This window comes from Pinus tabuliformis, chromosome 9 (assembly GCF_031772625.1).
Source record: "Pinus tabuliformis cultivar Carrire ecotype Pingquan chromosome 9, CPIR1, whole genome shotgun sequence".
Taxonomy (NCBI): Eukaryota; Viridiplantae; Streptophyta; class Pinopsida; order Pinales; family Pinaceae; genus Pinus; species Pinus tabuliformis.
Window position 1 is genome coordinate 1,387,346,839 of NC_142307.1, and position 15,002 is coordinate 1,387,361,840.

The window sequence follows — 15,002 nt, forward strand, 5'->3', positions numbered from 1 at the left end:
AGAATTGATAGAGTCATTATGCATGTCAGCATTATTGGAAATATGGGAATGCCAGTTTTATCAATTGGAAGTGATCACACTTCAGACCATAGACCCATTCTCCTAAAATGGCGCGAAAATGTCATCAGGCTCGGTTATCCCTTTAAATTCAATAGGATACATTTGGCTGATCCATCTTTTAATGAATTAATCTCCAGTAAATGGAAATCCATCCATGAAGCTGAAATGGCGCCTTATATGCCTTTCCGCGTAAAGATGGATAGTCTGCGGGTCGTGACGAAAGATTGGCAAAATCATAAGAGGAGCTTGGATAAACATGAGCTGGAAATTACATGAAGGGAGCTGGATTTTCTTTTACAATCACAGTCAAACTATAGAAAGGAAAATTATGATAAGGAATCTGGAGAAAAGGAAACAATTGATCTTGCAAAAGGAGGAGGCAACATGGCGTCTCAAGAGCAGAGCCATTTGGCTCAAAGAAGGAGACATGAATACGAGATTCTTCCATAAGTTCGCTAATGCAAGGAGAGAAAGGAACACTATCTGGAGCATAAAAGACGAAATGGGAAATATTCTCATATCACAGAATGAGATCACAATGGAGGCCGTGAGATTTTTTCAAAACCAATTTAAAAGAAGGGAGGTTCTCTTTCAAGATGCTATGTGGGGCATAGAACTGGTTCCGGAAATGTTCGATGAAGCTGCAAATGATGAGTTTATAAAGCCAATATCCGAGGAAGAGCTCTTGAGCGCTATCAAGTCCTTTAAAAAGGATAAAAGTCCGGGTCCGGACGGGTGGCCAATCGAATTTTTCTCCCACTTCTTTGATCTTATTAAAATGGACTTGTTACGGATGGTTGATGCTTCTAGGATGTCTGGAAGCATACATTCTGCCACCTCTTCAACCTTTATTGCTCTGATTCCAAAGAAGTACAGGGCTGAAACCTTCCATGACTTCAGGCCTATCTCGCTTTGTAACATCTTGTTCAAATTATCCTCAAAAATCATCGCAGAAAGATTGAAACCTGCTCTAAATGCCTTTATCTCGAGGGATCAGCATGCCTTCTTAAAGGGCCGATTTATCTTGGATGCGGTCGCTATGACACAGGAAGCTCTATTCTCAATGCTGTCTAAGAATATGGACGCGGCCATTCTCAAGATTGATTTGCAAAAAGCATATGATTGCGTGGATTGGGGTTTTTTAAGAATCCTGCTGGCAAAAATTGGACTGAAGTCCCCAAGTATTAACTGGGTTATGAGCTGTGTTGAGAATGTTAAATATTCAGTGATTGTAAATGGAATCCCCTCTCCTTTTTTTCAGGCGGAGAGAGGTCTTCGACAGGGTTGTCCCCTGTCCCCATTACTCTTTATTCTGGTTATGAACTGTCTCAGCTTGCAGTTGAATAAAGCAGTAGTGGAGAAGCGATGCCGCCCGGTAAAGATTTGCAAGTAGGTCTCCCTTTCTCATAATCTCTTCGTGGATGATGTCCTTATCTTGGCTATGCTCTGCAAGGCTTCATGGTTGTGCATTAATGATATTCTTGTTAATTTCCAGAAAGCCACTGGTCTGTTTATAAACAGGGGAAAGTCCTCCTTGTATCATAATGATTCAAATATGGACTTAGTTCTTTGGATAGCTGAGTTGTTGAGTATTTCTCCTGTTTTTATATCGCAAGGTTTTAAATACTTGCGAGTTTCTTTAAGGGCTAAAGGAAACACAAAATCAGACTGGTTATGGCTCTTGGATTGTTTCTATAAAAGGATCTCAAGATGGGAGTTTAAACTTCTTTCTTTGGTTGACGAATTTGTTCTTGTCCAGGCTATTCTGTCTCAACTCTCTGTCTATTGGGCACATATCTTCTATCTCCCTTCAAGCACCATTAATCATATGAACAGGCTGATCGCAAATTTTCTTTGGGGAGGACACGCATTTCAGAACAAAATGCATCTTGTTAAGTTAGCGGCTATATCAAAAACAAAATATGTTGGAGGATGGGGTCTTCTCAACCTGCGCATCTTTGGTAATGCTCTCCTATGTAAGTCTCTCCATCGTGGCATAATCGGTGATGGGCCGTGGAGCAAGATTATAAAAGGCAAATATCTAAGAGGAAGGTGCATTGAACACTGGTACAGGAGGGAGTCCATTGGCATTAGGAGTGGATCGTCGATTTGGCAGAGTCTCAGGAAAGTTCAGCATTTATTTATGCAGTATTTAAGTTGGAATCTCTTCTCAGGCTCTAGTATGTTCATTGGTTATGATTCATTTTCATGCGCCCGGAATTTCTCTTTTCCTCTGCCGCTGGTCCTCTTTCTTCACAGGCTGGGATATTTTACATGGGATAGGCTGATAAAGGAGTGGTCTGGTTCTTTCCCGGTGTGGAAAGAAGGGGAGGACTTGCATCTGCCTCCTTCGATGTTCCCTCTATGGAATTCGGTTAAAGCTAGTCTCAACAACTTCGGAATCAAGCAATCGGGCACTAAAGACCTTCTCGTTTGGTGCCTTAGAAGATCCAATCAGCCTGCAAGCGTGAAGCTTATTTACGCTGATCTGATCTCTGTCATTGGTGGGGGTCCTCTTCTGTTGTTTCCTTCCCGCTTCTGGAAAGCTTCATGTCCTCTCAAAATGATCATCTTTTCCTGGCTGTTATATTGGAATAAAAATCTTTCTTGGGAAGTCCTTCAGAGAAAGAATTGGCAGGGGCCGAGCAGGTGTCCCATGTGCCTCAACGATGTGGAATCAAATCTGCATATGTTCTTTCAATGCGCCTCGACCCTTAATATCTGGTATGATTTGTCTTGTTTGGGTTTCCTCACATGATTTTTTCTTCTGTTCAGGATGCTTTTATATGGTGGAGTAGGCAATCCTCATCCTGGAGGTCGCTGTTTATTATATCCTGTTGGTTTTTGTGGATCTGACGAAATGCACATATCTTCCAAGGTTCAAGAGAACCCCTACATGTTGTTCTTCAGAAGATCCTGGCTTTCCATGAATCGTCTCACCAAAACGTCCTCTCGCCAAATGTTCATGATACATGACTCTGCGGCTGCATATCTTCTGACATCGATGGTTTTGTCTCTTTGGATCTCCGTTTAAAGGAGAAGCTGTTGGATCCTTCTACATTACGAGGGTTGTTTCTTCCAGTTTTGTTATCTGTGGCAATATTGGACAAGCGGGCTAAAAAGATGTGTTTCATGGGTTATTTTCCTGGTTCAGTTCTTCCAGTTTTGTTATCTGTGGCAATTTTGGACAAGCGGGCTATAAAGTTGTGTTTCATGGCTTTTTCCTGGTTCGGTCACTGGTTGATTGGACTATCTGTCTTTTGTTATCAAGAAAATAGTGGGGGGCTTTATCATATAGCTCATTCATCAGTCTTATGTTTTCTATGTTTCAGTCACTGGTTGTTTTGGACTATCTGTCTATTGTTACTCAGCAATTAGTGGGGGGCTTTTTCTTATAGCTCTTTCATCTGTTTTATGTACTGAAGACCTTTTATATTTTCTTAATATAAATCTATACTGGTTTTTTCCTCTGAAAAAAAAAATGGTTCAAAAACTCTCACCATTAATAATTTTTTTTTCTTTAATTTCTTAATTGATTCAAGCATAAATTCTCCATTAATTTCTTAGCTGATTAAACCCTCGTTAAACAACGCCATAAATGCATTCAATCATCCAAGAACTTTACGTGCTGGAAACTGTAATGGAAATAAATATGTGTCTTTCCACGTGGATAAGCTAGGGCATACAATTGGTGTGAGTGAGCAATTTCCCAAAGACCAACTTTAGAACGAAATTTCCTGTGATCAGGTTTTCCTATGTGTTTTCTCACATAAGTTTTTCATGAATTTTCCTATCGCCGTCGATCTTCTTCCTCATTAGCAAACTGCCAATGGCACGAGGACTTTCTCTGGCCAGGCTTCCAGTAGCTCCAATGCCAATACAAACTATGTTGATCTCTTGCCAGACCCTTAACTTCCCATACCCTATGTATCCTTCTAATATACTCCTAATCTTCATTGACGAACGTTGATATTCTGTGGCCCTGTCTATTCTGGTATTGCTCCCTGTCTGTGAGGGCCTGATATGAACAACCTTCTCGCATTTGGCTATCTGCTACCTCCTCCCACCTATAACACATGTTAGTTCGTGTGCATCTGACCTCTTCATTAGCTAGCCAGTCTGCAACTCTGTTGGCTTCATTGCATACATTCACAAACTTGAGAGTTTTTAGAATTCTTAGGTGTGATTGAATTCCGTTATAGACCTGTAGAAGCCTCCAGTGACTTGAGATTTTCTTTGGTGCTGATATTGAGCCTATCTGCTTGACCAAATTGATGACTAATTCCGAGTTAGCCTCGATGATAACATTATGCGTGTCATGCTCTATCAGTATTTCCAAGCATTGCTCCATAGCCATGAGTTTAGCCATATTGTTGGTAGCTTTTCCCAGATGACTGTGAAAGATTACTTTTATGTTTCCCTCCTCATCTCTCATGACTCCACCATAACCAGCGTCTCCAAGATTACCTTTAGAGGCTCCATCTATGTTGAATTTTAAAAAGCCCTGTGAAGGGGGTTGCCAGAAATCCTTTCCCTCTAAAGTATGCTTTATGGTAAGATGTGGACTCTGAGGGATATGTGTCTGTAACTCCAACCTTTCTAGAATGCACACCTCTCTGTATCCTGTATGCTTTCCTGTGGAAAATCCCCCAAGGGTGTTGACAGTCTCCTTTAGTTGTTTAAGGATTATCGTTATGATGCTACTCACTGGTCCATTTTTGTCTCTGAAAATCCTGTTGTTGCGCTCTTTCCATACATTCCAGATCAAGAACCCTGGAGTCAAAGCCCAGGCTGTGTTTATTGTCTCATTGTCCGAGAAATCTCTTCTCCAATTTTTCAGTGTAACAATGATATTATTTTCATTCCTGTCTGTCTGCTTGAAGACATTTTCAACCCATTTCCATAGTGTTGAGGTAAAGGAGCAGAGATTGAGAAGATGATTTGTGGTTTCTTCCTGCTCGCCGCATAGGTGACATCTTGAGGGGCCAGAAAAACCTCTCTTTCTGAGATTCTCCCACGTTAGAATCTTGTCTTGTTGAACTAGCCACCTGAATAGTTTAATCTTCATCTAATGTGGGTTATTCCAAAGGTCTTTCCATGTCTTATCAGTGTTTGGAAAGTTAATACCTGTAACTATTCTTTTTGCTTCTTTGAGGTTGAAGTCACCCTCATTATTTCTTCCCCATCTTAATTGGTCATCTGAGGTTGAGGTCAAGATTTTCCTTTTTTCCAGAATAGCTTCCAGGGCTTTAGCTTGAGTTTGCAGCATTGTCAGCACGTTGTAATCTGGAAGTTTCCAAATTCTCCATTTGCCATTGTTCCTTGTCTGGTCCCAATAGTCACTTACCCTCTTTAATCCAATTGTCCACTTGCTGATCTTGTCTTTCAATTTGTTTATTACAGACTCCCAGATGTCCTTGTTCAGCGGTTTGTTGATGAGGGGAACTCCCAGATACTTCGAGGGCAGTGAATCTCTTTGAAAGCCTAAAATTCTGGAGAGGTTTCTCTGGATAGAAATATCAATATTGAAAAAGAAGATCTTTGATTTTGAGAGGCTTGCCTCAGTACCAGATGCCATTGCAAACTCATATATAATTTGCTTGAAAGATTTGGCTTCCTTGACTGTAGGTATGCCTTGCAGCATAGTATCATCCACAAATTGTTGGTGTGTCACAGTGTCTCCATCTCGAGTGAGTTTCAGTCCCTGTATTCTTCCTTCCTCCTTGGCAGCCGTGATCGCTCTGCCTAACCCTTCCATCATGAGAATGAAGAGGAATGGGGAAAGAGGATCACCTTGTTTGAGACCTCTTGTAGGCTTGAAGGTTCTGGAAGGAGAGCCATTGAGAAGAATTGAACAACTGGCAGTGGTGACGAGAGCCATGACCCACCTTATCCAATTATGGTCAAAGCCATATGCTTTTAGAACATCTCTTATGTAAGCCCAACTTAGTTTATCATAAGCTTTCACTATGTCCAACTGAATTATCATCCCTACCTGCTTGTTGATTTTGAGGGAATGTACCACTTCATGAGCTTGAATTATATTATTGAGAATTTGTCTCCCTTCCACATAACCCGTTTGCTCCTCTTACACCAGAGTTGGGAGGAGGGGCTTAAGTATGTTGGCAATGACTTTGGAAATTATTCTGTACACCACATTGCATAATGCTATGGGTCTGAACCTGTCAAGAGAGGTGGATTTTTCCTATTTGGGGATTAAGGCAATGAAGGATTCATTGAGCACCCTCAAAACTGATTTAGAGTTTCTCGAGTCCTCCACTACCTCTAGAATATCTTGTTTGACTATCTTCCAGCATATTTTGAAGAAGTCCACATTGAAACCATCTGGGCCTGGAGCTTTCCCATTATGCATCTCTTTGATAACTTCCTCGACCTCTTCCTCCATTACTGGTCTGTTGAGATTATAATTGTCTTCCCTGGAAACCAGTTTAGGAATATACTGAGTAAATCTTCTCGTGAATTGGGATCTGTCTGCTATGGTTTCCTCAGCAATGCTCTGAAAATGTTGGACTAGTACATCCTCCATTTCCTCATGAGTATTTTTTTCTATTCCTTGAGGATCTGTGAGTTTCAAAATCCTATTGTTATTTCTGTGTGCTATGGTGGATTTGTGAAAGAATTTGGTGTTTCTCTCCCCTTCCTTAATCCATTGTACTCTAGATTTCTGTCTCCAGAAGATTTCCTCTTGTAGACATCTATTGTCCCATTCATGCTGAAGCGAGTTTGCTAGCTTTTTTCTTTCCTCTGTAAAGCCTTCTGTGATGAGAATTTGGTTTATTTCCTATAATTTCTTTCCCACTTCTCCTTTAGCTTTGAAGATGTTTCCAAACTCATTTTTATTCCATTCTTTGAGTCTTCCTTTGATGTGCTTGAGCCTGAGATGTAGAAGGAACATCTTCATGCCTTGAAAGTGAAGCTCTTCTTTCCACCATTTCTCAATGTTTGTGAGGAAATCAGAGTGAGTGAGCCAGACATTCTCAAACCTGAAGGGTCTATTTCTTGGTTTTCCAGTTAAGGAAGCTTCCAGTTGGATGGGCCAGTGGTCTGAACCTCCAAAAGGTAGGATGAATGCTGCCAGGCTTCGTCCAGTGAGCATAAGTTCTTCTGAGATTATGAATCTATCTAATCTTGAGGCTACTTGGGTAGAACCCCCTCTTTTATTATTCCAAGTGAAAATGCCATTTCTTGTGTCCATATCCACCAGTTTCATATTGGTGAGGAAGTTCTGGAAGGCAACTAAATCTCTACCAAGTATTCTGGTTCCCCCTTTTTTTTCCGTTAGGGATCTGATCATATTAAAATCTCCCCCCAGAATCCAGGGTAATGCTGGATGTCTTTTTTTCATTTCCTCCAGAGAGGTGAGGAGCCTGAATTTATCTTCCAGTGGTTGAGGGCCATAGACATTGGTGATCATATAACACTCCCTGTCACCCACAGGTTGCATAATCAAAGAAAGGTGGTGCCTGGACACCTCCACATCAAGAATACCAAATTTCTGAGGATTCCATAGAGTGAGAATACCTCCAGCTGATTTAGTTTCTTTGACCTCAATATACTCATATTTATTTAACCATTTGCTATGCTTTTCTCTGATATTCTCTACAAAGCATTTTGTTTCTTGTATGAACACTATGTTCGGTTTTTCCTCTTTGATTCTATTACTTAGATTTCTTTGTTTCCTTCTGCTCCCTAGTCCTCTAATGTTCCAGGTTGTGAGCTTCATTGAGGGGGGTTGTGAAGGAGTAACTGGAGAGATCTTTCATCCTGCCTGAGTCAATCATGAGTTTTCCACATTCTAGTAGCAATTCTTTCTGTCTCTTTCTTCCTCTTTTCTTTCTTGGGTTTTTAGCCGATTTTCCTATTGTTAATCCCATTGAGGTAACCCCTCTATTTTCTTGATTGTCATGTCCTCTTTTGACTCCTAGGGCTTTATGATGTGACCTGTTAAGGAATAGCTGTTGCACCCTATCAACTTCCTCCTGTGGTAGAGAGTTAATTCCTTTGTTGCCTCCTTGTTCTAGAAACTTTTCTAGTTCAAGGTTCTCCCTCTCAAGGATCTCCTGTAAGTCTTGGTCCTCTGTACCACTTTCACTTTGGGTCATATCATGGTCCCTTTCTATTTCCATGGTGCTCAATGGGTCTATTTTGTGTTCATTCTGTTCCTGAATGATCTCCATGCTAGTCTCTTTTCCTTTCCCCCTTTTTTCCTGGTCCTCTGGTTTCATTTGAGTTCCCTCCTCTTCTTCTGCTTCTTCTAAGATCTCAAAACTGTTGTGACTTCTTGCCTTGCTTGCACTAGGGTTCTTTTGGGTCTTCTTTCCCCCTCCTTTCCCTTTTCCTCCCACTTTAATAAAACCTGTGAGGTCTTTCCCTTTGTTGGTTTTCTGGTGTTCTTCCCTTTTATTAAGAGGGCAGTCTCTGAATAGGTGTCCATGTTCATGACATTTGCGACATCTGAATGGTATGTGTTCATAGTCAACTGCCTGAACCCATTCATCATCATAGACTTCTAGGATGACTTCATCTGGGAGTGCTCCTGATAAGTCCATCTCAACACATATGCGGGCAAAGGAGGTATACTTTCCTCGGAGAGTTGCCTCTGAAATCTTTAAAAAATGACCTAATTTGTTACCTATAGCTTTTAAAGATTCTGGCATCCAATAATCTAAAGGTAAGGAGTATAGTCTAATCCATACCGGGACTGATGTGAATGTTTCTCGCTCCGGAACAAAGTTCATCATCCAAGGTCGCATATAGAGACCAACAGCCGCATAGAAGTATGGTCCTCCTTCAAAAATTTTGTCCCTGTCTTCCAAGTTCATGAATACCACAATAAAAAAACCTTTAGATCCAAGATGTATATTTAACTCTCCTTTTGGTTTCCAGGTGTATTTTATCCAAGTGTATAGAGCTTTTTCCATTGGCTAGATTCCCATAAACTTGCATATTATTGCATAATTTGTCATATGATCCCTATGCTCATGCAGAGCTGGATCATTTAGGATTACCTGCGGTTTAATGTTGGACTTTAGTTTACAGGGCCCCATCTTAGCTCTATTCTTAGATCCCTGACCTCTGTCTTCTCCTTTCTCCTCCTGTCGGACTTTCTCGTGGGTCCCTTCCTCTTCATGGGGTTTGCAGCCTTCTGCCTAGCAATTCAGAAATATGTTACTCTCAATGTTATCCACCATTAATTTTTCTTAAACAATTCAACAGTGTATTAGTCTCACTATCATGAACAACATGAATTTTTTAAAATATCTCAAACACTTCACATTTTCTTTTCAAATATGGGCCCAAATTTTCCTAGTTGCATCATCTATGAATATTACAAAATAAGGCTTATAAATATAAAGTTTCTTTAAGTGGACCAAATACAACAAAATGTAACAATTCTAATATATTTGTTTTCCTTTCATGGTCACTTCTCATAAATAGAACTCTATACAATTATGGAGCCCTAATGATTAAAAATGTGTGCTTCTAAAACATCATAGATTCATGTCTAAAAGAATAAAGTACACACACTTCAATAGAATTTAAGAGTTAACCTTCTTCAACGATATCTTCTTATATCATAATTTTCCAATAAAAATTATAAATCAATAACCCATAATCACAATAAATTAATTTTTTATTATAGTCTCATAAAAATTAAATTATTAATAATAAATAATAATAAATAAAAATTATTTAATTCAAACTTCAATTAAGTCACTAGTCCATAACCAGTGTCCATAGTGAATAAAATTAACTAAATAAAATTTACTCTAACAAAACATAAATTATGAATAAATAATAATAAACAAAAAAATTAAATTATGAATAAATAATAATAAATAAAAATAATTTAGGTCAAACTTCAATTAAAAAAAATATTTCTCGAGCAAAATCCTCGATATAAGAATTATTTAAGTCAAACTTCAATTAAAAGAGCACATCTCTTATCGATGGAAAGCTGTGTATTAAATTATTAAAAATCTTATATTCCAAGTTCGAGATCCCTTTTGTAATTATAAATTAATATGATAGGTCTCGTATCTTATAATTATAAATTAATATGATGTTTTTTATTTACGGGAATATGCATATGAACCAACACAGCCACATTAATATTTATTAAAAATATTAATGTGGATGATATAGTTGAAAATTTGATTTATATTTATTAGTGATAAATATATAATAATAAAAATAATAATACAAAAAATTATTGTAACAAAATATTATTATTATGATTATAATTAATAATTATTATTTTTATATAATAATTATTGAATTTAGTTTTTGTGATTTATATCGAGTTTATAGAGAAGAGTTTTTGGTGAGAATCACATCATAATTTATTTGTTGATGCGTTTCAAATCAACAAGTGTGGTTCATCGTCTTGAATCACACTTGTTAGTTCAAAACGCGTCGACAAATAAATTACGATGTGATTTTCACCGAAAACTCTTCTCTATAATAATTATTATTTAATATTATAAACTCAAGGGATAATAATATCAATCCCTTGGGTATATTAATCTAACGATTCATATTCCTAGAATATAATATTATTCATAGGTTTATAATATTAATATTTTTGGTTCGATATAAATCATGGTCATCTACGGGTTTTATATTATTAGTCCCTTGGGTTTATAATACTTTGTGGTTTTAGTATTAACCCTTGGGTTTATAATATCAATCCCTTGGATTTAATATTAAAACCCCGAGGGATTATAAACCCAATGCAATAATATAAACGTAAGGGATTAATACTAAAACCCCAAGGGATTATGAACCCAAGGGAATAATATTAAACCCAAGGTATATAAACCCCAAGATAAATATTATAAACCCTAAAATAAACATGGTTGACCATGGATGATTTTAATATTGAGACAATCAATATCACAATGTGACATTGGACTATCCTTAAGTATGATTTATTTTCAAATCGAAACAATATTTGTCACAATGTGAAGTTGAACCATGGTTTGCCATTGTTAGTTTTCATATTGAGACAATGTTTGTCACAATGCAACGTTGGACCATGGTTGACAATGATTGATATTGTAAACCCAAGTGATTAATAAACCCAAGGTATTAATACTAAAAACCCAAGGGATTATGAACCCAAGGGAATAATATTAAACTCAAGGGATTATATTATAAACTCAAGGTATATAAACCCAAGATAAATATTATAAACCCTAAAAAAAACATGGTTGACCATGCATGATTTTCATATTGACACACTGGACCATGGTTAAGCATGATTAATTTTCAGATCTAGACAACCTTTCTCACAATATGACATTGAACCATGATTGATTTTCTTATTAAAACAATATTTGTCACAATGCAACATCATACTATAGTTGACCATGATTGATTTTACAAAACATTAATATGATAGGTCTTCCTTAAAAAAAAAAAAAAAAATTAATATGATAGGTCTCTATTTTAAATTATTAAAAATCTTATATTCAAGATTTTGAATCCCTTTCAAAAATATGTATTTATAAATTTATATGATATGTATGTTCAGAGTATGGAGGACAACAGGTTGTTCATTCTGGACCACCATGATGTCTTCATGCCTTATGTGAACCGAATAAACGCCCTGCCTACCACCAATATATATGCTTCTCGCACAATTCTCTTCCTTAAGAAGGATGGCACATTAAGACCAGTCGCAATCGAGCTGAGCCTACCCCCTTCAGATCAACGCCGCGAAAGTGTTCAGGAGGTTCTTACCCCGACAGAGGAAGGCGCACAAGGAGCTCTATTGCAGCTCGCCAAATGCTACGTAGCCGTTAATGATTCTGGTTGCCATCAGCTTATCAGTCACTGGTGAAATCATGCAGAATATGGGAATATACACGCAGAATCTGTTTAGTATTTACAATATCATTATATAATATAGGGTCCCAACTGAGTGATGGTGGGAGTTTTTCAGGTTCAAGACTCACGCAGTGACGGAGCCATTTATCGTCGCCACCAACAGACAACATAGTGTGATGCATCCCGTGTATAAGCTACTGAGCCCCCATTTCCGGGACACCATGAACATCAATGCTCTGGCTCGCCAAATTCTTATAAATGGTGGAGGCATTCTTGAAACAACAGTATTTCCTGGAAAGTATAGCATGGAGATGTCTGCGGTAGCATACAAGGACTGGAGGTTTGACGAACAAGGGTTGCCTGCAGATCTCCTTAAGAGGTAATCATAATCAATACTGCCTAAAATCTATTGTCGATCTGTGTCATCCATTTGAATATATATATATATATATATATATATATATATATATATATATGTGGTTACAACTTGACAGGGGTATGGTAGTGGTGGACTCATCAACGCCCTACGGGTTGAAGCTGATGATCGAAGACTACCCTTATGCTGTGGATGGATTGGAGATATGGTTCGCAATAGTTTCATGGGTTAAGGAGTACCTGTCCTTGTACTACCAAAGTGATGATGCAGTGAAATCTGATACAGAGCTTCAAGCATGGTGGACCGAAATCAGAAATGTTGGTCACAGAGACAAGAAGGATGACACATGGTGGTACAACATGGAGAGTGTGGAAGAAGTTGAAAAAGCAATAACAACAATCAAATGGGTGGCCTCGGCTCTTCATGTTGCGGTTAATTACGGGCAATACCCTTACTCCGGATACATGTCTGATCGGCCCACCATGAGCAGAAGGTTGATCCCTGAAGAAGGGTCCGAGGAGTTCTCAGAGCTGGTGGAGAATCCGGACTTGGCTATCCTTAGAACTCTAAGTAACCAGTTTCAAACCACCCTTGGTATAGCCCTGATAGAAATCCTATCGAAGCATTCAACAGACGAGGTATATTTGGGGCAGAGACCCACGAATGAATGGAGGGATGATGAACGTGTGATAGAGGCTTTTGAACGTTTCGGAACAAAGTTGAAGGGGATAGAGAAGAATATAAGAGAAAGAAACCAGAATGCAGAAATATTGAAGAACGGGTCTGGTCCAACCAAGGTTCCTTATAATTTTCTTTATCCAAACACCTCAGATCTGACTCACTAGCAAGGGAATTCCGAATAGCACTGCTATTTAATTTACACCATTCGCCATTAGAATGTCATATATTAAAGAATGTGTCATAACAATGTGCTGGGTTAAACAATAATGGTTTTATTCACAAGGCATTAATTCATAATGTTATACGTAAGTTAAATAATAGTAGGTGTGTTGTAATCTATCAATTAACAAGGGAGCGACTGTCGTAGCGATAGTCCCTGCCGGGGTTGAGAAACTCGAGTTTTTTGAGTTGCCGGAACCTTGCAGTCAAGTAAGATACTAACAGACCAAGCAGGTAGCTGATAAGAGTTTCCATTGAATTGCACAGTTGCTGCATGCTTAAGTCCCTTGTTGCTGAGAAAGGTAGCACATAAGCTACTACCTTTAAAATATATTGTTGCCTACATATCCACAGTATTTGATGCCTTCAAGTTAGTCAAGCAGTTCTGTATAGCTTTGTGAAACTCTTTCAGATGCCCCCTTTGACCTAACAATGGTTCTAAATTCCCATTGTGGAATTAAGGTAATTGAACCAGAAAACATTCAATCAATGAAAGAAATTTTAATTATATCTATATACACTTTCCCTGTGGAATAGAATTTGGCACTGGGAACTCTTGCATACCATATTCGTCAATTGGTGCATCATAATCATAACTGGTGGCAATGAATGGAACTCCAGTTGTCTAGCAAAAGTTTATGCCTCCATGGTATTGCAACATAAAAAGCATATGGTAAATAAGATTGTTCATTTATTCTATTGAGAGAGGCCAGGTGTTTAAGGGTTGGGATGTGTTTAAGGGTTAGGGAGATGTATGTTGCTTAATAAATCCTGGGTTATCATGCAAATAAAAACAAAAATATAACTGCATGAGCTTAGTAGCATAAATATTTATACATATGGCCTTGAGCTTAATACAAAATAAGAATAAACCCCACCATGTAATAGTTTTGGAATGTTCCTCCTCTCTGGTAAAATCGGGCTACTGCAAAAGCAACATCCTCTGTAGGCCTATGAGGGATGCTCAATCCAAATGCCGTAAACCTGTAATGAAAACGATATTTTAGTAGCGTGAGCGGGAAGCCCCCGCATTTCTAATACTCAAGCTCTACCCAGGCAATAGATTGCAACTTTGTTTCGAACATAATAATGTTCCTAAGTATATGTAAATTCTGTGATGTAGGGAAAATCAAAATTTGGAAGAGCCTGTAAATATGCTTTATAGTTGTGATGAGGCAAGAAAACATTACCATCTTGCCTAATTCTCAGTCCACATCACCCAAGGGAGGCCTGTATTTAATGATAATGCCATTTTTGCAGTCCATTGTATATATGACTGGCCCTTTCCTCCATAAGGTTTCTCCACGTTACCATATTCATCCTCAATCTGCATAAACTTATGGGTCAGACCAGAAAGCCATACTTCAGACTCAACACTGAAGACAAGTATCACAACAAGACAGGGTACCTGTGTTAATATAATGGGTCCACTTTGCCATGCGAAGAGCTTTTCTTTCTTCATCAATTCCACTATCTTTGTAGTGAAATTTCGTATCTCATTCTTAAGAAAACAAATGAAATCTGTAATTAGTAACCGTGACCAAAATATTAAAGACAAGCACTTAACTTGAAATTGAAGCTTTATAATCATAAATTATGAAAAGTATGCAAATATATCTTGCTAAATCAAATCCAAAATAAAATCACTTAAATGGTCTATTGTCTGTTCTAAACCTAGAATAGGAATAGAAGATTGATTTTTAAGAATCTTCTTTACAGCCTCTGTAGTAGAGCATCTTCCTATTATTCATTTGAATATAATCTATCCATTGCTAACGACTTAATATTCTATTTGCAAGTGCACAATGCAATT

The 15,002-nt window shown here is 38.1% G+C and overlaps 2 protein-coding genes and 1 pseudogene across 2 annotated transcripts; all 3 read left to right on the plus strand.

Annotated features, from left to right (window-relative positions):
- The first annotated feature begins 388 nt into the window (after positions 1 to 388).
- On the plus strand, positions 389 to 3,094 carry LOC149153690 (uncharacterized). Its single transcript, XM_089443897.1, has 4 exons — positions 389 to 1,435; positions 1,556 to 1,660; positions 1,820 to 2,709; positions 2,836 to 3,094. Exons 1-4 carry the CDS (start codon positions 389 to 391, stop codon positions 3,092 to 3,094), a joined length of 2,301 nt encoding a protein of 766 aa, XP_089300023.1.
- Positions 3,095 to 11,620: 8,526 nt separating this feature from the next.
- LOC149153691 (putative linoleate 9S-lipoxygenase 5) lies at positions 11,621 to 12,296 on the plus strand. The gene is made up of 2 exons (XM_089443899.1): positions 11,621 to 11,922; positions 12,029 to 12,296. Exons 1-2 carry the CDS (start codon positions 11,621 to 11,623, stop codon positions 12,294 to 12,296), a joined length of 570 nt encoding a protein of 189 aa, XP_089300025.1.
- Positions 12,297 to 12,411: 115 nt separating this feature from the next.
- On the plus strand, positions 12,412 to 13,134 carry LOC149153692 (putative linoleate 9S-lipoxygenase 4 pseudogene; annotated as a pseudogene).
- The last annotated feature ends 1,868 nt before the right edge of the window (positions 13,135 to 15,002 follow it).

Bases quoted from the DNA above. Each gene is read 5' to 3' on its own strand.
- LOC149153690 (XM_089443897.1), top strand. From the start codon at position 389: ATGATAAGGAATCTGGAGAAAAGGAAACAATTGATCTTGCAAAAGGAG. The intron at 1,661-1,819 runs GTTTTTATATCG...GTTCTTGTCCAG, and splicing joins AGTTGTTGAGTATTTCTCCT to GCTATTCTGTCTCAACTCTC. The intron at 2,710-2,835 runs GTGTCCCATGTG...TCTTCTGTTCAG, and splicing joins AATTGGCAGGGGCCGAGCAG to GATGCTTTTATATGGTGGAG.
- LOC149153691 (XM_089443899.1), top strand. From the start codon at position 11,621: ATGGAGGACAACAGGTTGTTCATTCTGGACCACCATGATGTCTTCATG. The intron at 11,923-12,028 runs GTGAAATCATGC...GGAGTTTTTCAG, and splicing joins CATCAGCTTATCAGTCACTG to GTTCAAGACTCACGCAGTGA.